The 26,706-nt window shown below is 46.1% G+C and overlaps 1 protein-coding gene and 1 long non-coding RNA gene across 8 annotated transcripts in view; one reads left to right on the forward strand and one right to left on the reverse strand.

Annotated features, from left to right (window-relative positions):
* TP73 (tumor protein p73) overlaps positions 1 to 26,706 on the forward strand; it is a 201,833-nt gene that overhangs the window by 88,987 nt on the left and 86,140 nt on the right. For all 7 annotated transcript variants that reach the window (XM_073656505.1, XM_073656503.1, XM_073656504.1 and 4 more), the window contains one exon: positions 5,231 to 5,476. In XM_073656505.1, the coding sequence (XP_073512606.1) occupies positions 5,231 to 5,476 (246 nt within the window). The remainder of the gene's footprint in view (positions 1 to 5,230; positions 5,477 to 26,706) is intronic.
* Positions 374 to 26,706, reverse strand: part of LOC141172374 (uncharacterized) — a 48,384-nt gene continuing 22,051 nt past the window's right edge. The window contains exons 2-3 of the long non-coding RNA XR_012252465.1: positions 1,599 to 1,673; positions 374 to 1,432 (exon numbers count right to left, since the gene is read on the reverse strand). This is a non-coding gene — a long non-coding RNA (uncharacterized lncRNA). The remainder of the gene's footprint in view (positions 1,433 to 1,598; positions 1,674 to 26,706) is intronic.

A 26,706-nucleotide genomic window follows, 5' to 3' on the forward strand; every position in this document is an offset into this window, starting at 1 on the left:
TAAGTCTCATGCCATGAGAGCAACAAGGACTGAAGGTGCTGGTACAAAGGGCAGGACTTGTTGAACGGCACATGTAACAGAGAAAACATTTTCAATAGATTTGCAGGCAGACAAGCCGAGCAGGAACAGTCTGGAACTTACAGGAGACAAATGGTTTATGGCAGGCAGAAGTGATAAACAAGTAAACTGGATATTTGCTTGAAGAAAAGATTACACACTATTGGAGCAGCATTGTAGTGTGAACAGCACCAGTATATCAAAGAAGAGTTTGTATGCATATCACAAACGGTTAACCGCTTAGCAATGACGAACAGGCAACTGAATACTTGCTTGCAGAGATGATTACACACTGTTGTACAGCACCAATATAGCTGAGAAGAGTTTATTATGCTTGCAGCAGACAAATGGTTAACTACAGCTCTGAGCTAGGAAGTAAATGCAGGTAGATGATAAATAAGCAAGAGTTTGCAGAAGAGATGATTATCCAGCTGAGAAAAATGAATAGTGAGGCAAACTACAGGAGTACATGTAGAATTGAATGCAAAGTTTACTTAATTCTCAGACACCATCTTTTGTCTAAATCAGGGCCTTAGGTGATTATGTCAAAGGAGTTTGCAAAGGCAGAAAACCATAGGAGAAGGGAGCAGGGTCCAGCAGTGGAGCCAGGACAGGTGAGTAACAGTTACAATTTGGTGAATCTTGTAGCTGTTACATAATGGCGGATCTTAAACATACATCATCATTGTGGACCTTTTACATTTTACATTAAGATGTACCTTGTAGATATTACAGTATGGTGAACCTTGTTGATGCTACATGGTGGAGGATCTTGTAGGTATTACACTGTCTTTGATTTTGTATATGTTACATGATGGTATATCTTCTAGATTTTACATATGGTGAGTCTCATAGATGTTACATTATGGTGACTCTCAAAGATGTTTCATGATGGTGGCTCTCGTAGATTTTATCTGATGGTGGCTCCCCTAGATGTTACATTATGGTGAATCTCGTGGATGTTACATGATGGTGGATCTAGTAGATTTTACATGATGGTGGATCTTATAGATGTTACATGATGATGGATCTCTTAGATTTTACTTGATGTTTGATCTTGTAGATTTTATATGATGTTGGTTCTCGCAGATGTTTCCTGATGGTGGATCTCATAGATGTTACACGATGATAGATCTCATAGATGTTACATGATGGTGGTTCTCATAAATGTTACATGGTGGTGAATCTCCTAGATGTTTTTTGATGGTGTATCTCGTAGATGTTTCATGATGGTGGATCTCATAGATTTTCTATGATGGTGTATCTTGTAGAGTTTACATGATGGTGGACCTTGCAGATGTCACATTATGATGTATCTTGTAAATATTATTTGACGGCAGATCATGTAATTGTTCCATGATGTTGAACGTTGCACCTGTTACATGAAATGACGATGGTTGTTTTCAACTGTAGAATTACAGTGGATGTTGTAGAACGTGCACATGTTCAGATGGAAAAAAACATTCACAACCACACACACATACGATTCCTTACACACATGAAAATTAACACACAAAAAGAGCTCAACAAACAATACTCACATAATAAGTAATAACCAGATCCCACAGCTCCTTTGCTGGACACAGGTGACAGTCAGGAATGAAGCTTTGAGCCACCTAGGAAAACAGTGTTAATTCTATTATTAATATTCACAAGGGGCCAGCCACAGTCAGATGAGCACGTTGCATTGTCTCACACCTCAGTAGTCTTCATAAATCATTTATCCTTCGGAGTTGGAAAAAGTGACTAAATATTTTTCTAAGGAAAGACTGGATGCTCTAGATGATAAAGACACCGATTCATCAAGACCGGCATTTTGCACGTCAGCCTTGATGAAATATACACTGGAGTAAGATGCACCAAATTCATTATACAAATTCTTTCAACTACTGTGCTCCACCACCACCAAGAGTAACATTTGTATTGTAATTTACGCCACTTTTTTGCTTGAATTATTACAAATTTGTTAGGAGCGTTTGGCCATGCCCTGTCCCGCCCAAGCTCTGCCAACTTTTATAAAAGTTGGCGAGATCGGATGGGACTGGAGTAAAACGAAAAAAGTTGTAAATTTTTGCACAACTTCACTTTGCACAAAAATTTTGTCAAATTTCAAGCAGTTTTACACCAGAAATATAGTAAACCCGCTTGATGCATCAAGGCCAAAAATGTTTTTACTTTTTACCATGTTATTACAGTAAAAGTCTACTTTATGCTACAGATATCAGTGCAGTCGGTGCCTCTCTATTAACAAGGTCTACAACTTGTCATATCTTAGAATTGAATTTGGAGAACCAAGCAATATATGACCCCCATTTAGGGGAAGGCTCATAGGTAATTTTTTATCTGTCCTTGATTGCCAAACATTTAATGCTTTTTTTCCGAGATAAATTAACTGTGTGATACACCATGATAGCCACCTCCTCAGTCACATATTGAAATTTGTGGTGTAAAATGGACAACTGTTTGAAAGAGGTTGTCCAGTAGAGTTTTGGTATTCCAGTCACTGAGGAGAGCAAGCTGAGATATGGCAAAATTATGGGAAAGCTGAGATATGGAGAATTATGGGAAATTCATATAAAAAGAAACAATTAAAAATTTGGATACATAAGAATCCTTTTATTATTAAATGAATGTTGTCACTCATTCTGAAGTCATCATTAACCAGGTGAAATGAGCCGTGTTTTACACTGATCCTCATCTCAGCTTCTAACATTTCCAGATCTTTGTAACTTTCATTTAGTTTCCCTTTCTGGGGCCGAGACCAGAGTGATAGCTCAGAGTTAATGAGGCAGTTTGTGTTTTGTAGATGTGAGATCATTTCAAGTAGAGTTGTATGATGTCATTAGTGTCGACTTTCAGGCAGTGGAAAAGAATGGCTGCTGTATTTTCCCAATAGTCCAGCATCCAAAATAACTTGTAATAATCCATACAGCAAGAAGATAAATACTACAAAGTTAATATAGTTGACCCCTATAGAATTTCTTAACTGAACCCTCATGTAATAGCCCCATTGTGTGTTGCCCAGAAGGGTTGCATTCTCATTCCTGGTAAATACAAATACAAATAATTTTGTTAAATTTGTGTCTGAGACAATTGATTGGCAACCATTATGGCCATCACTACAACTCCACAAGGCTTGATGAAACCCATCTTTCTTAGGCTCAGATACTCCTTCTCGATCTTCCTAGTTTATAGGATCACAATTTTGGACTTCTCAGATTAAAGAATTTCCAGATGTATAAACACCGGGTGACTATAGGATAAGTTAATTACTTAGATTTATTGGGAATTATTTACAGATCTTCCTGTGTCTGTAAAGAGCATGGCCATAAGAATGATATACGTCAAATTGGAGGTCAGTGATTTGCAGGCTCACAGTTTCAGCCATTTTTCTCTTTGGCTTCAAGATTTTTTCTAATTGACTCAAAAATACTCTACATTTTTGTTTGCTTATTCAGATATTTCTTTTCCGATCCAACAGAAAATGCTACTTTTGTGCCATAATAGGGGATTAGGGCTGATGGATCATTAAATAGTCAATCCATTCCCTTATTTGCCCTTTTCCTTTAGTTCTTTGTCTACATACCCATAGGCACTTACACCAATAAACAAAGTGCACTCACCCCTAATCCGTCGCCATTACCTGTCAATGTAATGTTTAAAACACACATTATCCTGGGCAGGTAATACAATCTCATTGATGTCTGGAGACTACAACCCATGGTGTGACTATTCTCCTTGTCATGGCCATGTCATGGGAAAGAATGTGTCTTGTTGAAAAATAAACACGTTGTAGACACTTTACTTGAAACTGTGGTGCATTTACGTCATGGTTGTTAGTAGCTAGTACTATAAGTTATACACATAGGTGAGTCTCATTAAGCAGTGACCATGAAAGGTTTGCATGAAAAAAAGGGACCATAGTGGGGGTGCGATGCAGCCAACATCTTTGCATTATTCAGAAGTCTTGAAACACTCTTGAAGATGTGTTAGTTCAAAAAATCGACCTTAATGAAAACAGCAACTCTCCCTCAAAATCCATATGTTGGATGGTGGTTGTAAACTTCCTAAACTACAAAATTCCAACATGAGTTTTCAGGAGGGTATTGGGCTTTCATAATGCTTTATAACATGGGGCCATTGAAGTTCTTCTGCAGAACAAGTGCTTTACCACTGCCAAAGTGACTATGGCACATTACCAAATACTGATGGGTGTCCCATAGCAAATCAACCTTGATTGAAGATATGTTCTGCCATATTGAAATCATATATTAGTATTAAAATGTGTATTTCAGTCCCCAGTATCCATTACCCATTACATACTATATATATTTCAAAATTCCACCAGTATGCAATTGTATATTTCCGCAGTTGTCTGATTTAGCAATCTTTTTCTCAAGTACCAAAGTAGAAAATTCTGACCTACCAAAGAGGGAGGTCCTCATTCTAGACGTCTATCAATGGGATGAAGCACAAAATGGCTATGAAAAGTGTTTCTTTCACTGGAGGACCCAGTGTGTACACTATGTAGACAGTCCATAGATTGAAATATGTAACCTGCAATGCTTTATTTCACATGTGGTAGCACTGCAGAATAACGAAACACTTGCAGCAGGGTTACCCCACAGATTAAACTGACCACTCTGTGTCTCCATAGTGAGACAACCTGTAGCCTACTTATCATTGGTGGATCTTTTCAAAATATAGACATGTTATCATGTCCTTGGCATCTTATAGGAAATCAAGACAGACAAGAAAGAGTTGAATAAAATATGAAACGCTCATTTCTGGGTAATTTTAGATGATAACACATAAATGACTCAGTAAATAGTGCTTTTTTGTTAATTTGATGGATTTTCCTGATCTTTCTAAGATCATGTTTTGACTTTCTAAAGGTGCAGCTTGTACTGAGTAGCACTGAGATATTCCTTTACTAAGAGGGTGCTCACAACAAAACCTGTCACTCTATCCTCTTACAAGTGTTGACCTGTTACCAAAAAGGTAAAAAAAAAGAGAAAAACACCCTCGGGAAATTTTTTAAATGACTCCAAAGCGAGAAAGTCCTTTAAGAGTCCTGTAACAAGATCCCTCCAGTGCTAAGATGCCGCTGATGCTTCAGTCCCTCTTACCTGTGTGTTCTTTCTCTCTCCTCCCCTTTTCTCCCTTTCTGCAGTCTCAGTTCAGTTTGCTGAATAACACCATGGATCAGAGTATCGGAAGCAGAGCAGCCTCCACGAGTCCGTACAACCCCGACCACAACTCCAATGTCCCCACACATTCCCCCTACTCTCAGCCCAGCTCTACCTTTGATGCCATGTCTCCAGCACCGGTCATCCCATCCAACACCGACTACCCAGGACCCCACAACTTCGAAGTTACGTTCCAACAATCCAGCACAGCTAAGTCAGCGACATGGACCGTGAGTTACCCATCACTTTTCTACCCTTTGATAAAATGATGATGTATGTTGTATCATAGTTGTGAAGCTACAACTCTCAGCATTCCTTAACACCTGTCGAACAGTCTGCCACTATGAGTTGTAGTTTCATAAGACATGGAGTGTTGTAGGTTGCAAACCCCTCTTGTATTGAATGAAAAAGAAAAAGGTGTACATTTTTTGCAACTTGATCCAACATCTCTGACACCTTTTGGGAGGGTCACATCACTAAGGGTTTGTCATATAAGTCATACTTGACAGATAAAACGTCTAGTCTAGGTGTCTAGTGTGTAACGTTGTTGAAGACAATTTTTGAGACATTTCTGAAATAATTTGCCCCATTTTTTAGGGTTGACGGTTTGATGTTAATCCCTGTTTGTTTTTTTTAGGACTTATTGCAAACTTTGTACATGAAACTTTATTTGCACTGTATTCTCCAGGGGACTTGTATATTTTTGTACTGTTCCGGGTCAGAGTTTTTAAAAATGTAGGTTGTAAGTATATGAAGATGCTCTGTATGTAATCAAGCAGTGAGTTCTGCTCTGAGGGTCTACATTGTAAATCGCAGTTATACTTTTATATCCGCATCCAATTGTACACCACAGAACTGCCGACGATACGACCCAAACACAAGCACTCTAAGAGCACTCCATGCACTTACAACTAATTTTATTGAAATTTAGAGGACTCCTTTAAGAAACAGAAATTATTTAAGAAGAACGCATCATATACAGACACTGCCCACCCCTCCGATGTACCCGCGCTGTGTCCGTCAGGTGGCACAACTCATTGTGACCCCACCATAGGGTTTTTCATTGGACTGCGGGTAAACCTACTCAGTAGTAAACGCTGCAATATCTATAGATGATCATCTGTCTCAATTTATTATGTTAGTCAGTACTTAGATATCAAATACTGCTCACATAACCAATTTCTCCAAATTTTGAACATAATAATAGAATAATTCAATTGACCATCAATTTGTTTCCAAAAATTCACATTAAATAATGGAAGCATATATGTTATTGGCCTATATACTGTATACTGGATGAACATCGGTGACCCTTACATAAGACTCATCGGAAGATCATATTTGTAGGATTTCACTTTTAAGTGATATAATCCCTTGGCAGGCAGTAACGTCATTAGTCTCATCATGGACAAGTCATACAGTACAATGGGCACCATAACAAACAGCATCACTTAGGCCCCAATACAGAATCTAAAACATGGCCCCCAACTATCACAGGTCTTTAATAGTGCTGCTCTTCTCATATGGGCCAAATGGACCTTTTTGGCTCAGGTATAAATGCAAACGCTGCACCCATGATAGTTATACCCCTGACCATAACTATTGCCACCTGTACATTTTATTATGATCAATAGCATGAATAGGTCATCTTATTAATATAAATCTATAGATTAAGGGTGTGTCCTCCAAATTGATGCCAAAAAAAGAGCTTCAACTTGCCACACAAAATGCCTTATACAGCTACGTTGCAATGAACATAAGAAAAAACTTCTGGTCTTAGTGGACAGAACTGACTATGTCTTTAAGGGGCTAAAAGTTACTATATAGAGATGTCAGTATCCCATGGCTGCTGGGCGGGAGCCCTGTGAACCGCCTCCTGCTTGTCGGCATCCCTGGCTCCTCTTTTAATTAGCCGGCGTGGCTTGTAACCCTGTGTGCGTCTTGCTATAACGATCATGTCATACCAGGCCGGCAAATAAAAAAGAGGAGTTGGAGATGCCGCCAGGTAGGAGGTGGTTCACAAGGCTCCCATCCAGCGGCCATGGAATGTGGACCAGGGTTTTTCATAATCGATTCGTTCACCTCTAGTTCTGCAATTTTAAAGGCGTTTTCCGGGATCAGAATATTGATGGTCTATCTTCAGGACTGGTCATCAGTATCTTATCAGTAGTGTTGAGCCACCCCCGTAGTGTTCGAGTTCGGTTCGGTTCGTCGAACACCCGTGTGTTCGCCGAACTATTCGTCGAACTGTTCGTCGAACACCTTCGAACACCGTTAAAACCAATGGCAGGCAAACAAAAACACATAGAAACACATAGAAAACACCTTCAAAGGTGTCCAAAAGCTGACAAACTGCTCAGAAGACACAACTAACACATGGAAAAGTGACAAGTACATATAGTCATGCGAAAAGAAAAGAGGTGGAGGAGTAAAAGGAGGGGGAGACACAGATATAGGCATGTCATGCCCTTCTAAAATCCAAAAAGTGAGAAGCCGACACGGCCAGTCCGTTCCTGCCTGTGCCACCTCTGTGTCGCCGGGTTTGTGCCAGAGCCGCGGTGGACCCTGACGGCCAGCCCCCCTATCCCAATACTGGTGCCTGTCCGCCGGTGGGTCGAGGCCCCCCACGGTGGGGGGGGAGTAACATCTGCAGAAGAAAGACCATCTTCCAGCCAAACTAAGATGTCGACTCCTTTTCGTGGACAATGTGATACGATCCCATTCTTACGGACACGCCCATCGCTACAAATTCTAGATGAGGCACAAAAACAGCAGGTGCTTCAACGGATATCAAGTGCTCCTTCAAGTGGGCTCTCCATCACCTCAATTTCAACATCACAAATACTCCAGTCCTCAGAGGTGTCACCCCAATCGCACTTGCTTCCTCACAGCTCCCAAGTCTCCAGTTGCCCGTCTGAGTATGGGGTAACACAGATAGCTGAGTCTGCCCAGCTGTTTACTCATACTATAGCCTGGGAAACGGAGGTCTGCTCCAGAGCTTCTGTTAATCCAGATGAGGAAATGATCTGATCCGATGCCCAGAATCTTTATAAGTTGGATCCAGGACCAGATGAAGAAGGTTCTGAGCATAATGTAGACCCTTGTTCCCAAACTGTAACTCCTGTTGGTGGAGACAATGATGAAGACGATGATGAGACTCAAATACCTGATTGGAGCGACAACTTGACTTTTCGGTCAGGGCAGGAAGAGGTTGGCTCTGAGGGCGACGGGTGTGATAACACACAGGGTGATGATGACGAGGTTGGAGATCCCACTTACTGTCAACCCACAGTCAGACAGTCGATGAGGTCAGCAGATGAGGTGGAGGAGGATGTGACTAGCCCTGGGGATGGGGATGACTCGGTACCCGGACATTTGCCTGGCCTTGGGGATGTCGCGGTGGTCGGCTCCCTGGCCCGTACCCTGGGGTCTCTCTTTAAAAGGGTGGATAATTGTTAATTTTCTAAGAGTTCATGACGCCAACTGTGGTATCTGGTGACAAGCACCAGCGCTGCAGCAGTCCACTGAGGCCGGTGATAAGGCAGCTCGATGGTATAGCTCCCCACAGGTGGAGCTAGGTCTCAGGGCAGCGTATGCAGGGGGAATGCAGGACAGGCGAGACCCAGCTGGGTCAGAGCAAGAACGGGAACGGACACGGTAGTCACTTCAGTACCTTTTACTGGTGGAAATTCAGGCACATCCCGGAGCACTGTAGGGTGAAGGGTGCATATCAGGATCCTCCCCAATGAGCGGGTGTAGGGCCTCCTGTTTCTTGCCTCTGCATAGTAAGTTTCTGACCTGCCTGGAGCTAGGCCTAACTTTGTCTCTGTCCTGCGCTGGCTGACCTTGTGGTAGGGCCTTCTCTTGGAGTTCACGCTCCCAGTATGCGGGGCCTAAGCGTCTCCTGGCTCTGTTATATATCAGCACCTTAGCGATCCTGGGACTTGTAGTTCTCCAGGGATTCCGGTTATGCCTTACTGGGTCATAGAGATACCGGTAAGCTCGGATCCTGTGTCCGGTAAATGCTTCGGGGTGAGCTGGTTAAGCTCCTCTGCCCCTTATGTACTAACTCGCCACTCGCCTTCGGCCTACTCGGGCCCTCACTAGGCTATACACACTAACGGCAGCTTGCCGCGCTTCACTGATCTTACGGCACCGGCACACTTTAAGCTCTATCTGGGCTCCCTGAATCTAGCAAGCAGGAGCCTCGTGCTCCACTGCTGAACTATTAACTGCGTTCTCTAGACTAGACTGAGCTCCACTGCAGACTGACCTCTCTTAGGCTTCTCTACTGCAGGAACTCTTCAGAGGAACTGAACTGCCTAGCTCCACCTTCCCTATTTATATCCCTAACGGGCTCCCTCTGCTGGTCTGAGGTGGAAGGTGGAGATGTGTGAATGTTTATGGGGGCCTCTTGTGGAGGATTCCATCAATGCACTCTTGTAGGATCTGTGATACCAAGCGCAGCGGGGCATCACAGATGCTATTGACGACGAGGTTAGGTTGCGCCTTCCTGAACAGAGACGGAGTACTGGAAGCACGTCAACAACTGCATCCTCAACCACAACTCTGCCTCTGACCACAAGTCGTAGTGGCTCTTCAGGTCACATGGGCTCTAAGCCTTGCATAGCCTGGGCATTTATTCAGATCGATAAGGATGACCCAACTCGTGTTATCTGTAATATTTGTCAGCAAAAGCTAAGTAGAGGCCAAAAAATACATAGTTTGAGTACTTCATGCATGTACCGTCACATGGATATGAAGCATAAGTTGCAGTGGGAAGCTCACTGTGCTACAATGCGGCCTAGCCGGCTGGGCCAACCACCGTCTGCCCCATCTTGTGCATCCGCAGCCTCTTCATCCTCTGTGACTGGGGGGACAGCAGTCACACATGTTTTTGGACGCAGACCTGCCACCTCTTTACCCGCAACAGCCAGTGTGATTGGCAGGTCGTCAGTTCATTGGGAAGTGGAAACACCTGCTAGTGTTGAGCGCTCTCCGACATCGAGAGCACCACCTTTGGATCAAGGCAACCTAACATGTCCGCCTGCATCTTCCTCACAGACCGGCAGTTGCCGGGGACACCCTACTCAACACCGTCTAAGCACAACAGCCAGCCCTCGGTCCCTCAGATGTGGAAAAGTAAAAGACCATTTCCTCCTAGCCATGAGAAAGCTAAGAGGTTGAATTTCACCATCTGCAAGCTGTTGGCTACAGAAATGCTGCCTTTCCACCTGGAGGACACAGAGGATTTTCAAGACCTTATGTCCGTCACAGTGCCCCAGTACCAGATGCCCAGTCGGCACTACTTCTCAAAGAAAGGTGTGCCTGCGCTCCACTAGCATGTCGCACACAACATCACCGCTTCTTTGAGAAACTCTGTGTGTGACAGGGTGCACTTCACCACAGACACTTGGACGAGAAGGCATGGACAGGGGCGTTACATGTCGCTGACTGGGCACTGGGTAACTATGGTGACAGCAGGACAAGGGGCTGCTGTCCAAGTCTTACCGTCCCCACGAGTTGTGTGTTAATCCTCTTTATCTCGAACTTCCTCCACTGCTTCTGCCTCCTCAACCTCCTCTCAGTCCTCCACCTGCACCCAAAGCCTGTCTGGTAATGCCACCTGCTTTCTAACTGCGCAGAAGGAATCCTGCACACCTCCTTACTATGCTGGCAGCAGGGCTCAACGCATCAGTGTTTACTTTGAAATGTCTGGGAAATGTGAGTCACACAGCTGAGGAGTTTTGGTCAGCTCTGGAGACCCAGTTTCATGAAAGGTTGTCTCCACTGGACCTGCAACCAGGGAAGGCCATGTGCGACAATGCTGCAAACCTGGGTGCGGCACTTCGCCGGGGCAATGTCACACACGTGCCTTGTATGGCTCACGTGTTGAACCTGGTTGTCCAGCAATTTTTAGCCCACTATCCCGGACTAGATGGCCTTCTGCAGAGTGTACGGTCGCTGTGTGCTCACTTCCGCCGTTCGCATCCCGCAGTTCAACGACTTATATCTCTACTGAAGTCGTTGGGCCTGCCAGTTCACCGGCTGAAATGCGATGTGCCGACACGGTGGAATTCAACTCTGCACATGTTGCAACGACTGTGGCAGCACCGACAAGCCCTGGTGCAATACGTTCTGACGTATAGCCTGGGCCAACGAGATCCAGAGGTGGGGCAAATCACGCTGGAGGAGTGGTCTCAGATCAGGGACCTATGCACTCTTCTGCACAGTCTTGAAATGGCGACGAAGATGTTTAGTGCTGACGATGCCATTATCAGCATGACTATTACGGTGATTTACATGCTGGAGCACATGTTAAACAGAATTCGGAGTCAGGTGGTGGGACAAGAGGAGGTGGAGGAAGTAGAGGAGGAGTCGTATGCGGAAGGGATAACATCTCCAAGGTCCAGACGGTTGGCAGCACCAAGGCGGCAGGCATGAGAGAGTGGGGGAGAGGGATTAACCAGGGCGCATGGTAGCAGCCAAACTGTTGAGGAAGGTGCAGGAGCCCAGGAAGAAGTGGAGGACGAACTGGCAATGGGCATGGAAGACTCATCAGATGAGGGAGACCTTGATCACATTTCTGTTGTGCGAGGTTGGAGGGAGAGGGCAGAGGAAGGAAGTGACGCGCCCCCTGGGCCAGTGCTGTAGGGGATACCCGGAGCCGGATCTCGATGGGGGTAGTAGTCCTTGTGGCGGTGACCCGGTCCGTGCCCAGGGTGTCAAACTCAGTGGCAGTCTATGGCAGTAGATGTTAATTTGATCGACTACGCCACCCGTTGAGTGCGGCTTTGAAGCCGCCGCTGCAGAGCAGTCCGCTGAGGCCGGTGGTATATGTGCAGCAGTGATGGTATAACCCCCAACGGGAGGGGTATGGCCTCAGGGCAGCAGGTGTAGATGATGGGGGTTGTGATGATGCAGAAAGAAGATTCAGAGTCAGGAGATGCAGTTCAGGGTTTTTACTTACTGGTGTTCTCTTGGTCACTCTGGCCTTGAGTGACCACCCGAGCCGTGCTGCGTCCACCAGGTCCTGGACTCGGCCAACCCCCAGGCAATTCCGAAGCGTGGTCCTGAGCTCCTTTCTGACTCTCCCTTCCTCTGGCCGTTCCCACCAGGGATCCACTTTTGGCTGGCTCCCTCGGGTCTCTTGGTGGTCAAGCCTCCTCTGGGCTCCCTGACCCTATACTCGGTGTGCCTTTCTAGTGGATTTGGTGAGGGTCGTGGCAGATCCTGACCACGACCTCCGGTTCCTGGCTAAGGTTCGTTTTGGGCCTCCTCCAGCTTGGGATCCAGTACCCTTGTCCGCCAACCCTTCACCCTTTTGTCTTTATTCTGGGATCTTGGGGTTCCCTTCTTGTCTCCTCTCTGGGTCCTTCTCACTCCTCTCTCTCTCTCTGCAGGCTCTGCTCTGGAGCTGGGCCCAGCCGGAGCCACAGCTCCCTGTCAGCCCTCCTGGCTGAGCTCCTCTGCTCTGCTCCTCAGGCTAAACTCTCACCCTGTTCTAAGATGGTGCCCACCTTATATACTCCCTCTATGTGTGAGCTCAGGTGACCAGCACCCAATGAGCTCCTATCTTTACGCAGACTACTCCCCCTATCTGCCCCTACACTACTGGGATGTTCCACCCCCCTCCCACTCCAGCCAGGGACAGACGCTGTCGTACCTGCACATAAACTGGTGGGAGTACCGTCGTTCTGTCCCCCGGAAATGGGATGTATGTAGTGCATGCAGCCTACTAGCTCAGTTCCACACTCCATCCTTACCCGGGAGTGGAATACCACACCTCTGGCTTGAGGTGTAATACCCCTGTAGCAGCCGAGTCCTCAGGGTGCTACATTCCCCCCTGGTAAATCACAGCACGTCCTCGGGCTGTAAAAGAATAAAAACATCACAAACATACAAATTTTTTTTTTCAAAAACATCATAAACATATAAAACATTATATATATCATCAGCATAAAACTTTTCATAGTAAACATTCTTGTTCCTCCGGCCACGGTGCAACTTGTGACCGGGTAAAGTTCAACAGTCTCTTCAAGAAAAACAGTTTTCCCATAAAACCAGTAGGGGGCGCCTTAGAAAGCGCAACTATATACAAGGAGAGGTATGGCCGCTCTCAGTCCTCGACCAGTGGGGAAAAGGGATGGCTGTTCACAGTCCTCAGCCTGTGGGGAGATGGGACACACTGGAACAGTTCACACTTGTCCCAACGGGGAACATATTTAAATTAGCAGCATGGCATATACCCTTACGGGTAACTATATACAGTTTCAGTTCACCTCTTAATGGTGACGTTGCCCTCCTGCTCCTTCCTGAGGGTAGGCTTCAGACCCGTCCGGGTCCTCTTGACCTTCCTCACACCGCAACTCCTCTTCCGTCAGGCGATGTACATGAAGTGCATAGGGTCCTTTGGCACACTGGTGCCGGGTAAAGGTGACCTCATCACCCAGGTAAAGGTCACGACCTCTGTGTCCCTCCGGTAGGTGGGACTCGACATCTCTTCTGGTCACGAAGACGTCGCCGGGGGTGTGATGATCTCGAATGAAGCCCCAACCGTGCTGCAACTGGAATTTAATTACAGTCCCGGTGGCACGGGGACCGTAGGCTGCACGGGGGTTCCTCCTGGTCCGGCTCTTCTGTTCTGCACTTTTTATTTGCAGCCGCTGCTCGCGGACCCGCCTCTCTCTTCTTTCTCGGTCAAAGGCTTCCAACTGCTGGCGGCAGCACTCTGCACGCTCCGCTGCAGCCGCCCGGGTCTCTTGAGTGAACCCGATGAGGTCTCCTCCTGCGGGGTCCCACTCAAACTGCGCCTCCTCTAACGAGAGCGGGGTCATCTTGACGGGCGCCGGAGCCGGGATCAGGGGCTCATCCAGAGGTCTTTCTTTCCGGAGTCGGGGATGGTGGAACTCCGGTGGCCACACAAAGGGCTGCCCATCCGGGCAAGTGTGCTGGGCAAACAAGTCCTCACCCAGGTGCGGCACAGTGGAAGTTGAGGGCGCGGTGGTGGTAGCGGCGCCCAGGTTTACCAGGCCTTGCGACCAGGCTTGGGTCACCCTGAACGTAAAGGGCACCGTGAAGACGGCGGCGCCCGGGGTTACTTGACCTTGCGACCAGGCCGGTGACTCAGCAGAGGTAGAGGGCGCTGTTGGTACTGCGGCGCCCGGGGGTACTCGGCCTTGCGACCAGGCCGATGGCGCTTCCTGTTTGGTCGCACTCTGATTTGAGGCGCGTGACGTCACGGGGAGCGCGGCCGCGGCTTCTGTTTGAGGCCTAGTCGGGAGCGGTGACGGTGCAACGACGGACACGGCAGGGGAAATTTCGGGCTCTGAGACGGGGAGCTGGGGCAGGCTCACGGCTTCTCGGCTCGGGGTAGTGACGTCCCCTTTACCTGCCTCCATTTCTTTAGCTCCTTCCTCGGCGTCGTCTCCGGCCTTGATTCCTCCTGCGCCATCCTCAGAGGCGGTCTGACTCCTCGTCTCGGGTGGCGTGCTTCGCTGGCGGTTTCCAGCCTGCTGGGCCATCTCTCTGCTCCATGCGGCCAGTACGTCCCGCTGCACTCGGGCCATCCTCTGAGCCAAGCCCTCCAGTGCGGTCTGTGCACGCTCCCGGTCTCGGGGGAGCTGTGCCAGGATCTCCACCAGGCCTTCTGGGGTTGTCGCTTGCAACAGGCTCCTGACCACTGGGTCGGTGCTGCCTGCCTCTCCCTCCATCTCCGGGTACGGCTCCTCCAGACTCCTCCAGGCTGCTCCCATCTTCTCTCTTTTGTTTTGTATCCGCCCATACTGAGGGCGGTCCTGGGGTAACTTGGTGATTGTCAGTTCCAGGGGCAGTCCCCTCACGCTGATGGACATCTCTAACATCACAGTCTCTGCTGGTGGGGGCGGTTTCCGCTTTTGGCGCCATTCCTTGACCTGGCCCACGATGGGAGGTGGCCTCTTGCCACCCTCCGGCACGCCCATAATGGCGTCCGCTCTGCCAGGGCGGGAAATCTTCTGAAATGGCGGGAATCGTCTCCCAGTGGCGGGAAACTTCGTGGATGGCGGGAATCTTCACCGATGGCGGGAAGAAGGCTGAAGATGGCGCCGGATGGCGGGAATCTTCACCGATGGCGGGAAAACTTCACGGATGGTAAGTTTTAAAAGTCTCTTTTTCAGGCACGCAGTACCCGGTGGTTGCGGGCACGAAATCCTGCCGACTATTCCAAAAGTTGACGCGCCCCTGGGACAGTGCTGTAGGGGATACCCGGAGCCGGATCTCGATGGGGGTAGTAGTCCTTGTGGTGGTGACCCGGTCCGTGCCCAGGGTGTCAAACTCAGTGGCAGTCTATGGCAGTAGATGTTAATTTGATCGACTACGCCACCCGTTGAGTGCGGCTTTGAAGCCGCCGCTGCAGAGCAGTCCGCTGAGGCCGGTGGTATATGTGCAGCAGTGATGGTATAACCCCCAACGGGAGGGGTATGGCCTCAGGGCAGCAGGTGTAGATGATGGGGGTTGTGATGATGCAGAAAGAAGATTCAGAGTCAGGAGATGCAGTTCAGGGTTTTTACTTACTGGTGTTCTCTTGGTCACTCTGGCCTTGAGTGACCACCCGAGCCGTGCTGCGTCCACCAGGTCCTGGACTCGGCCAACCCCCAGGCAATTCCGGAGCGTGGTCCTGAGCTCCTTTCTGACTCTCCCTTCCTCTGGCCGTTCCCACCAGGGATCCACTTTTGGCCGGCTCCCTCGGGTCTCTTGGTGGTCAAGCCTCCTCTGGGCTCCCTGACCCTATACTCGGTGTGCCTTTCTAGTGGATTTGGTGAGGGTCGTGGCAGATCCTGACCACGACCTCCGGTTCCTGGCTAAGGTTCGTTTTGGGCCTCCGCCAGCTTGGGATCCGGTACCCTTGTCCGCCAACCCTTCACCCTTTTGTCTTTATTCTGGGATCTTGGGGTTCCCTTCTTGTCTCCTCTCTGGGTCCTTCTCACTCCTCTCTCTCTCTCTGCAGGCTCTGCTCTGGAGCTGGGCCCAGCCGGAGCCACAGCTCCCTGTCAGCCCTCCTGGCTGAGCTCCTCTACTCTGCTCCTCAGGCTAAACTCTCACCCTGTTTTAAGATGGTGCCCACCTTATATACTCCCTCTATGTGTGAGCTCAGGTGACCAGCACCCAATGAGCTCCTATCTTTACCCAGACTACTCCCCCTATCTGCCCCTACACTACTGGGATGTTCCACCCCCCTCCCACTCCAGCCAGGGACAGACGCTGTCGTACCTGCACATAAACTGGTGGGAGTACCGTCGTTCTGTCCCCCGGAAATGGGATGTATGTAGTGCATGCAGCCTACTAGCTCAGTTCCACACTCCATCCTTACCCGGGAGTGGAATACCACACCTCTGGCTTGAGGTGTAATACCCCTGTAGCAGCCGAGTCCTCAGGGTGCTACAGAAGCATGATTCTTACCTCGCTACCAACACAACAAGGACTTGGTCCTTCTGGATGCGCAAGACACATGAGTGCCTTCTTGCTGCACTACCTGCAACATGACCCCCGGATTGTCAGAATTCGAAGTAATCCCGACTACTGGGTTGCCACACTCTTAGATCCCCGGTACAAAGGTATATTTGCCGAAATAATTCCTGCCATAAAAAGGTATTGACGAATGCAGGAGTATCTGTTGCAGAATCTTACATGTGCTTTTCCACAAAACACCAGTGGTGCACGTAGTGAATCTCACAGTTCTAACTTGCCAACAGTGGGACTGTCGAGTCTTCATCACTCAAATAGTAACAGTAACACAGTATCTGCTGGTAACAGCAATTTTGTGGAATCGTTTCACCACTTTTTTAGACCATCCTTTGCAAGGCCACAGGAGACAAGAAGTCTGACACATAGTCAATGTCTAGAGAGGATGGTACAGGAGAATCTCCAAGTGAACATCGAAGCCATGACTGTGTCACTGGACCCTTGCTCATTTTGGTATTCCAATCTTGAAAAATCGCCGGAGCTCGCCACTCACGCCTTGGAGATCTTGTCATGCCATGCAGCCAGCGTTCTCTCTGAACGTGTGTTCAGCGCTGCTGGTGGTGTGCTGACAGATAAGCGCACGCGGCTGTCCACTGAGAATGTAGACAGACTCACGTTCATAAAGATGATCAAATCATGGATTCGCAAGGACATTTCTACCCCTGTGTCATCCTTGGGAGACTAAAAGCTTGGGGGTTTGGTAAAATCACCTCACCAACCGTTTTAAGCAACAGTGGGGCAATTGATGCCACTTAACCCTAGAACGCATGACCATAAAAATCTACACTTTCACATACCTGGGGCCCTTTAGGCCCGTGTGCAAATAACATGGAACAACTCAAACTCAAATGACAAACAACTATATACATGAAGAATACCTAGAGTTTCAAAATTCTAACTAAAGCAATCTTGCAGAAAATAGAAAACAATTAACTGGGCGGGCCTGCAAGGCCACAGGTATGCGTTCTAGGGTTAAGTGGTGTCTGTGCCACAATTTTGGGAGTCCCCTTGCTGTGTCTTACGTGACGTTGGCATCGTCAATTCCAGGTGGGTTGGGTCGCACCCCCCCCTTTTAACTGTAAGAAACTACATACACTATGGCTTGGGGTAACACAGATGGTTGAGTCTGAAGAGCTGTTTACTCAGAGGTCTGCTCCAAATCTTCAGTGTCTGCTAGTCAGCGTAGAATTTTTAACTGCATCTAGCCTAGGCAATACTTTGGGTGTAGTAGCCCAGCTGCGAAGCAAGCTGCACCGCCTGTGTATCTAATAAGAATTTTTAAATTAATCTAGCCTAGGCAGACTGTGGGGACCCCCAACCAAACCCAGATGCTCAGCCCCCCTACCGCCCCCCTTTCATGGACAACCCAATAATGTAAATCTTACAACTGGATGGGTGAGGATCGGTCACAGCTTTATTAACTCTTTATACTCATTCCATTAGAAAGGCATTTTATTTCTAAAATAATTCAGCTTGTTGCAGCATGCCCTGGGTCCCCACTCCGGCAAGTTGGCCAACAAGTGTAACTCTCCAACATGTCCTTTCTATTTCCAGGCCACGGAGGATCCAGCGTACTCGTATGCAGGACTCTGACCCCCACCCATCACTCTTAACGCTTGTTCCACTCCGTCCTGGAGTCCTGACAGGAATATGCCCAGTCCAATATCTATTAAGTGAACACTGTCGGGCCGTATGAGGCCTGCTTTATCTCCTTCCAGTTGTCGGTGTCGTATCACTACACCGCCTCTGTCTCTTCTAAATTTTGCCATCCGAATATTTATTACCCGCCTTGTCCATTCGATGGCCGTGATGTCTCGCGCACCTTGCCATACCGCTATCGGCACAATCTCTGACCATACTATAGCTAATTTTGTGAAAAATTCTCTGAAGCGCTCAGTGTCTAGTTTCATTATTGCCATTAGTTATGCGCTCTTGTGATGACCTAGGTTGTTTCCCCCGGCCTGTATAACTAAGATGACCGGACCTCTTGCCTCTCTCCCTACCTTGATTACCTCCATTAGTACCTGTGGCCATAGCAGGCCTCTAATACCTCTCCAGTTGAAATATGTGTTATGAAACTCTAATTTCCTCCCGCCTGGGCGGACTTTCGCCCTTTTTTGTGCCCAATATATATACGAGTGGCCTATCACTCACACTGTTGGCTTAGCGTCACCTGTAAAAGAAACAAACCACGTTAGGATAACAAGTCCGGTCTCATGTATCTCGCCAAACACGTGGATCGCCATCTCCCTATCCTCTGAACTTCCGTTTCTGACAGTCCTGCTCTTGCTGCTTCCGTGGCCGCACCTATGCGGAATGAGTGTGTCCCGTAATCTTTGGGGTGGTTCCCTGCCGATGTTATGCATTTATTAAATATAGCTTGGAACAGGTATCTTGATAATGGCGTTCCATCAATGTGTGATACGAAGAAATTACTTTGTGATCTGATGGTTAGATATGTTTTTACTATTGTTACCCGACTCAGTGTACCGTTTGTGGGTTGTAGAAGTACCCAAGTACCCCTGCCCGCTGGAACCGTTTTCGATTGGTGTATGCGTACACGTATTGCATTATTGGCTATGACTACTTCCTGGTGTAATAAGCGTCCACTGGTGGTAATTTTGGATTGAGGGACTAATTCGCTTATACATAGCGCCCCGAAGAAGGCGATCACAAATGCAGTAGACATTAGTGTTGCTTCAAATTGTGAGTGTCATGTTAATGGTGTTAGGGATAAGATGTGAGAAATCAGTTTTAGTGACACGGGACGGGACGTCTACATTCCTGACTTGGCTGACCCCTTTTCCACCCTTTTATGGATTGTCTGATGATGAATCTTTGTCACATCTCCCCAATTCAGTAGTTGGAAGTGAAATGCTACTCCGGTCAGACACCGCTGCGCTGACGCCCCTGATATGCCCCTCATCATTAGCTGGTGGAGAAATTCTATGGTGACTTGTGATCTGGCTTGTTCATATTGGTCAACCCGTCTGCCTGCTACTAGTCGTGTCCACTCTTCCCATGCCTTACCGTATGCTTGCCACGTTGACGGGGCAACTGACGCTCTGATTAATGGCATCAACTATTCGCCACTAGATCCCATAGGGAGGGTGGGCAACTGTTGCCCGATGGGTGGGCGTTGTGGAAGAGCTCTGTGAAAATCTGCCAATTGAATTGTTATAAAGCGTTAGCAGCAGCTTTATACCCCTCAGCATAGTGGCTAGCGCGGACCCATACATTGTGTTTTAGGCACAGGAATACTAGCCTGCGTAGTAGGCCTAGCACTGGGAGAGACGATGATGCCATCTTATTAATGCAGTTCGCTAGGCTGGTGTTTTGTGTTATGAAGCGTATATTTTTGTTAGCCAGGCGCGCGCCCCATATTTCTATTGCTACCACTATTGGGAAAAATTATTTTCAGGGCTAGATGCAGCTAAAAATTATTATTAATTTCAAAGCTGGTGGAGCTTGGTATAGATGGCCTAATACAATGAGTCCCACACACTGCTAGAAGCCCAAATATTTTTTCAGAGGTAGATGCAGATAAAAATTATTTTTAATTTGCAACCTGATGGAGGTCAGTATAGATGGACTAATAGAGAAAGTCCCACACACTGCTAGAAGGCCAAATATTTTTTCAGAGCTAGATGCAGATAAAAATTATATTCAATTTGCAACCTGATGGAGGTCAGTATAGATGGACTAATAGAGAAAGTCCCACACACTGCTAGAAGGCCAAATATTTTTTCAGAGCTAGATGCAGATAAAAATTATATTCAATTTGCAACCTGATGGAGGTCAGTATAGATGGACTAATAGAACAAGTCCCACACACAGCTAGAAGCCCAAATATTTTTTCAGAGGTACTGTAGATGCAGATAAAAATTATTTTTAATTTGCAACCTGATGGAGGTCAGTATAGATGGACTAATACAACAAGTCCCACACACAGCTAGAAGCCCAATATTTTTTCAGAGCTAGATGCAGACAAAAAATTATTTTGAATTTGCAACCTGATGGAGGTCAGTATAGATGGACTAATAGAGAAAGTCACACACACTGCTAGAAGCCCAATATTTTTTCAGAGGTAGATGCAGAAAAAAATATATTCAGTTTGCAACCTGATGGAGGTCTGTATAGATGGATTAATAGAACAAGTCCCACACACAGCTAGAAGCCCAATATTTTTTCAGAGGTAGATGCAGAAAAAAATATATTCAGCTTGCAACCTGATGGAGGTCTGTATAGATGGATTAATAGAACAAGTCCCACACACAGCTAGAAGCCCAATATTTTTTCAGAGGTAGATGCAGAAAAAAATATATTCAGTTTGCAACCTGATGGAGGTCAGTATAGATGGACTAATACAACAAGTCCCACACACAGCTAGAAGCCCAATATTTTTTCAGAGCTAGATGCAGACAAAAAATTATTTTGAATTTGCAACCTGATGGAGGTCAGTATAGATGGACTAATAGAGAAAGTCCCACACACTGCTAGAAGGCCACATATTTTTTCAGAGGTAGATGCAGAAAAAAATATATTCAGTTTGCAACCTGATGGAGGTCTGTATAGATGGATTAATAGAACAAGTCCCACACACAGCTAGAAGCCCAAATATTTTTTCAGAGGTAGATGCAGATAAAAATTATTTTTAATTTGCAACCTGATGGAGGTCAGTATAGATGGACTAATAGAGAAAGTCCCACACACTGCTAGAAGGCCAAATATTTTTTCAGAGCTAGATGCAGATAAAAATTATTTTTAATTTGCAACCTGATGGAGGTCAGTATAGATGGACTAATACAACAAGTCCCACACACTGCTAGAAGCCCAATATTTTTTCAGAGGTAGATGCAGAAAAAAATATATTCAGTTTGCAACCTGATGGAGGTCTGTATAGATGGATTAATAGAACAAGTCCCACACACAGCTAGAAGCCCAATATTTTTTCAGAGGTAGATGCAGAAAAAAATATATTCAGTTTGCAACCTGATGGAGGTCAGTATAGATGGACTAATACAATAAGTCCCACACACAGCTAGAAGCCCAATATTTTTTCAGAGCTAGATGCAGAAAAAAATTATATTCAATTTGCAACCTGATGGAGGTCAGTATAGATGGACTAATAGAATGATGCTATGCCCAAAAGATTTTACTTCACTAGGTGCAGTAAAAAAATTGGTATTCTATACACAGGTGGTATATCTTGCAACACAGATAGGCTACTCCACTGACTAACACACTCTGCAATAGGCCAAAAAGGATTAGCTTTGCTAGATTCAGCCACATGCTGTGAAAAAAACTTGCACAGCACTGGCACAGACCTGCCTGGCAAAAACTGATAGGAACTGATGTAACCTAGTCCTGAAAAGGACTGCAATTACAATTAGTCTTTACTCCCACAACCTATCTATTTAAGAGCACAGACCTGCCTGATAAAAGTCATAGGAAATGCTGTAACCTAGTCCTTAAAAGGACTGCAATCACAACTATTCCCTACTCCCAAGCTATCTGTAGATTTGTGCGAAAATTGGCTTGAAATTAACAAGGTATAGCGCACACAGCAACAGCGGTGCCGTCTAACACATAGCTGCAGCAGTGAGAAAATGGTGGCGACGGGGAAAATGGCTTGGTCTTATAGGGCAAGGACATGTGACATACACAGCCAATGACACATGCCCTTGCTTGTGTGAAAAAAAGCACTTCGCTCCGTGTGTGCGCTGCTGATAGGCTGACAGATTGCACCTCCCCACTGTAAATGCGGGAAAGAGAAAAAAAAATGGAGATCTTCATTGTTCCTGCAGAGATCCATCCCCTGCCCCTCCCCCCACCCCGCTGTACACTCAAACTGCGTATTAACATTAATTTTCATCATTACTGAGAAAAAATCCAGTTATGATTTTGGTGCACGAACAGTTATCGAACATAACCTCGAACAGCCGAATTTTTCTCAAATTGTTCGTGTTCGCCGAACGGCTCGAACACCGCCCAAAACAGCTCGAATTTGAGATTGGCGAACAGTTCGAGTAGAACAACGCTCATCTCTACTTATCAGTAGAGGTCCAACTGTGAAGGGGCCATGGAACAACGCTGCAAACCCAGCACAGATGCCACCATGTAGACAGCGTGCAGGTGGACAGAGCAGAAGATGCTGTTGCGCTTGTCGAGCGATGAGGCCCCTTCAATCTGCTGACAAGCCGGGACCCCCACCCATCACATAACGATGGCCTATAATCTGTTGTATATATTGATGGCATTGTATATTGCCCCTTGCCACAATTTTACTGCATGGGTTACTTGTGTGTAACCATCCATTGGTGGGGAACCATAATACCACTGGTGGACATCCACTGAATTTGTCCAGCCCCAGTAAACACACTCTTAAATAGCTCTTGAAAAAGGGGTTTTGATAAATTATACAACCCCTTTAAGACTATAAATGATGACTGTCACCCACAGTGACATTAATGGGGTGCAGAAGGTGAATGCATGTGGTCCAAAAAAAAAAGAAAATGAGATTTGCCAGAAAAACCCTAGTCCAGGTTGTGCTGGCAATGCCATTATGGCTCTGTGTTCTCCAGATGCAGGCAAGGCATGTTCTCTGTATAAAACGCAGTCTAAATCAAAGACATCCCCTTGTCATTCATCTGCGTAGGTTTGTTATTAATTACTAGAGGTGTTCTCCCCAAATATGATGCCCCTAGCCGAATGGTGGGTACAGAGATGTCATGTCTTATCTGCATGCTTACCAAGTAAATAGACGGGCCTTATTTTATCAAAGAGAGTCTGGCAAACAAGGCTGCCCCCCATGGTTGTTACACCTGTAATAAATAGGGAGATGTGAGGTTTGACAAAAAAATGTTGCCGTTGTAACCAGATGAGAGTCTTCATGCTGATATATTACTATGATATTTTCTGTCCAGAAGTATTACCCTATGAAGTGCTGTTCTTTTTATTTTTTGTATGTATAAATTCTTCAAAAAAGGCGCAATGCGGTTCATGAATTTTTGAAAGTAAAAAATGGCGTTTATTTTTGTCTTTAATCTGCTTTGTGACTTTTTAGTGCAGCAAGTCTCCTGTTTCACTAAATGGTGCAAAATTTTGTGTCAAAATATTTGACATACATAAAACTTCTCCAGCGAAGGGGGGATTGGAGCACATTTGTACCAAATTATGCGACTTTTTATGACTTTTTAAAAAGTTGCAATTGATTAGTCAGCTGAAAAATACTTGGAAACCCCCAAAACCACCCACAGTGATATAAATTAAATAAAAAGGGAAAACTCTTTTAAAACAGCGCAAATTAAAAGAAGAATAAGGCGCAAATGAAAAATATGCAAAAATCACCAAAAACTAGATAGAGAAAATACAAAAAGGCAATAATGAATCAGGCCCGCATTTGTAAGAAAAATGGCGTCCTACAGCGGTGCCAGGTGGGGCACGTTCTCTATGTCTATGGAGACTGTCTGGCTGCTGGCTTCAGGTGATGCACCTGTTACCAATGGTTGTTGCAGGGCTAGGTGAGCTATATATTATAAGGGGCACATACTTTTGCACATGCGGTATAAATATTTGTCATACAGAAGTGCTTAGTAACCCAGAAGCCTGGACAATGGACAGCCCCTGGTTCTGAGCTCCGCTGACATCACGTGGACATTGTATGCAGGGTTAGTTAGTCGCTGACACCTCCCGGCAGTGTACACTGCACGACCTATGGATTTATTTATTTTTTTTCTCATTGAGGTTAACAGGTACCTGCTCCATTGATTTGTGTTTGCCTGCCCGAGGCTCGGTAAGACAAGGCACTTTTGCAGAGTTGACATGAGGAAAATCCCACTTCAAAGGCCGTGACTTCATAGCGAAGACTCTGAGTCTAGAATGCCTTCCTTTGTGTTAGAACGCGGTGGCTTCCAGCACGTGGACAAGGAATGCGCTATCGATGCCTCCTTATGATAGAGATTTATTTTACTGGTTACAGAGATCAACAAGTCGGATACAAGTAAAGTCATCCTCTTATTCCTACCCTCCTCAGTATGACCAATATGGCTTCCAGTACAGTCAACTTTTTTTAGGCTTCCTTATAGCAGAAATTACTAGTTATGCAGTAATACATCTCCCGCTCCTGTATAAAGGGCGGATTACAGTAGAAAAATGGGGCAATTTTCTCAGGACCTCAATGATCTCCACCTGCACCTATGGGGTGTGCGCCTCTTAATGAATTTGGCACATCATATTCTTGCACGCCCCTCATTAAGACTGGCAAGTAAAACTCCAGACTCAATGATTCGGGGCCAGTGTCTTTCCTAAAGGTCCATAATATTCCCCCAAGCAAAATGAAGAAATCCCGGCACTCACGTGTATTCGATCACTTCATTTATTCCACATGTAGGAAAACTACAACAAGACGTTTCAGCCCCTTACTGGCTTTTTTCAATTGAAAAAAGCCTGTAAGGGGCTGAAACGTCTTGTTGTAGTTTTCCTACATGTGGAATAAATGAACTGATCGAATACACGAGAGTGCCGGGATTTCTTCATTCTGCTTGTAATCTCTCCACGTGCACCACTATTACTAACGAGGACTACCGAGTGCCGACTATTTCTCTGTATTCATAATATTCCCCCGACACACACTGGTAGTCTATATTCCCTCTTTTCCCCCATTTCTCTTTTAAAGCCATATTAGACCATATTAATTATCAGCCTTATTGCACATATTGATCTGTTTGCTCTCCTGACATCTCTGTTTTAGTAAATTGTTGCATTCCCCATGAAACAACAATTCTGGAGCATCTTTCCTTCGAATTCTACATTGCGTTGATCCTCTGTTGTTCCTCTTAGAAACTTCAAAATATATTGTCAACTGGGTGTCACCAATCAGACATTTGACAAGTGATGACCCAGTTGACAATTTATTAATACATTTTTAGTAGGAATAACAGAGGAACGGCACAATAAAAAGTCCTGAAAAGAAATACTCCAGACGTGATATTTTATGGAGAAACGAGTATTTAGTAAATTAGCAATATCCGGAACTGTCCTAAGTCCTCTTTAAACATTATTTGGGGAAGCTGAAAATAGTTAAAAGAACGCTCCAAGCAAAGTTGATGCACTATTATGCCAAACACGGAACCTAAGAAGAGAAGGTAACGCAGATATTCGAGAACACCAAAGACAAATCCTGTGCCCCGTATTGCCCTCTCCTGCCCTAACATTGTGGATGCCCTCTTCTTGGACTGCTCTCTTACCACCTACATTCACCTGCTATACAACATTCCCCCACACCATACACCTTTCCTCAATGTCGGAGGAGCCTATAGTCAGGGGCCCAAGAGGTTAGAGCTCCATTTCCATCTCCAAAGCAGGTGGAATTGTGCATTACAAGGAGCTATTGGACTGCAAAGGGCCCATACATTGTTCTTACACAGGTGCCCTTTTCTGTCTGTATCCGCCAGTGTCTATAGTAGTATTTTTCTAAAGTTAACTACTGGTACACAAAGGCAGAGCGCTGGGAGCTGAGGTCTTGCCAATGTTGAGAACTAAGTATATGTGCCCCAAGTCTTTTGCCAGATGTCATCTATCTTCTGGTGCCAGTCACTTTCAGTTGAGTTTTCATCTTGTTCCAGTGTTTCGTGCACCCTGGTATTTTCAGACTCCATCATCATAAGGAGCAAGACAATGGAAGGATGGAGTATATTTGTATGCCATTCGATTGAATGACAACTTTCATGGGCAATGTTACGACTGCCATTGGTGGTGGTCACAAATTGGCCATTTGGGACAAAATCTGCATCAATGTTAATACCATTTATAATACTGGTGTCTTCTTTTATGGGAGAGGGGCCCTCTCTGGCTCCAGCGTCTGGAAGCAACTACGACCTCTAAGCCCATATAGCCCGACCTGGACGGAGATACGTTCTGGTTTGTTTACCGTGTAAGGCCAGTTGGGTTTGCATAT

The sequence above is a fragment of the Phyllobates terribilis genome, unplaced genomic scaffold (genome assembly GCF_046119375.1).
Source record: "Phyllobates terribilis strain yellow unplaced genomic scaffold, ASM4611937v1 Scaffold_12__6_contigs__length_324123572, whole genome shotgun sequence".
In the NCBI taxonomy this organism is placed as follows: domain Eukaryota; kingdom Metazoa; phylum Chordata; class Amphibia; order Anura; family Dendrobatidae; genus Phyllobates; species Phyllobates terribilis.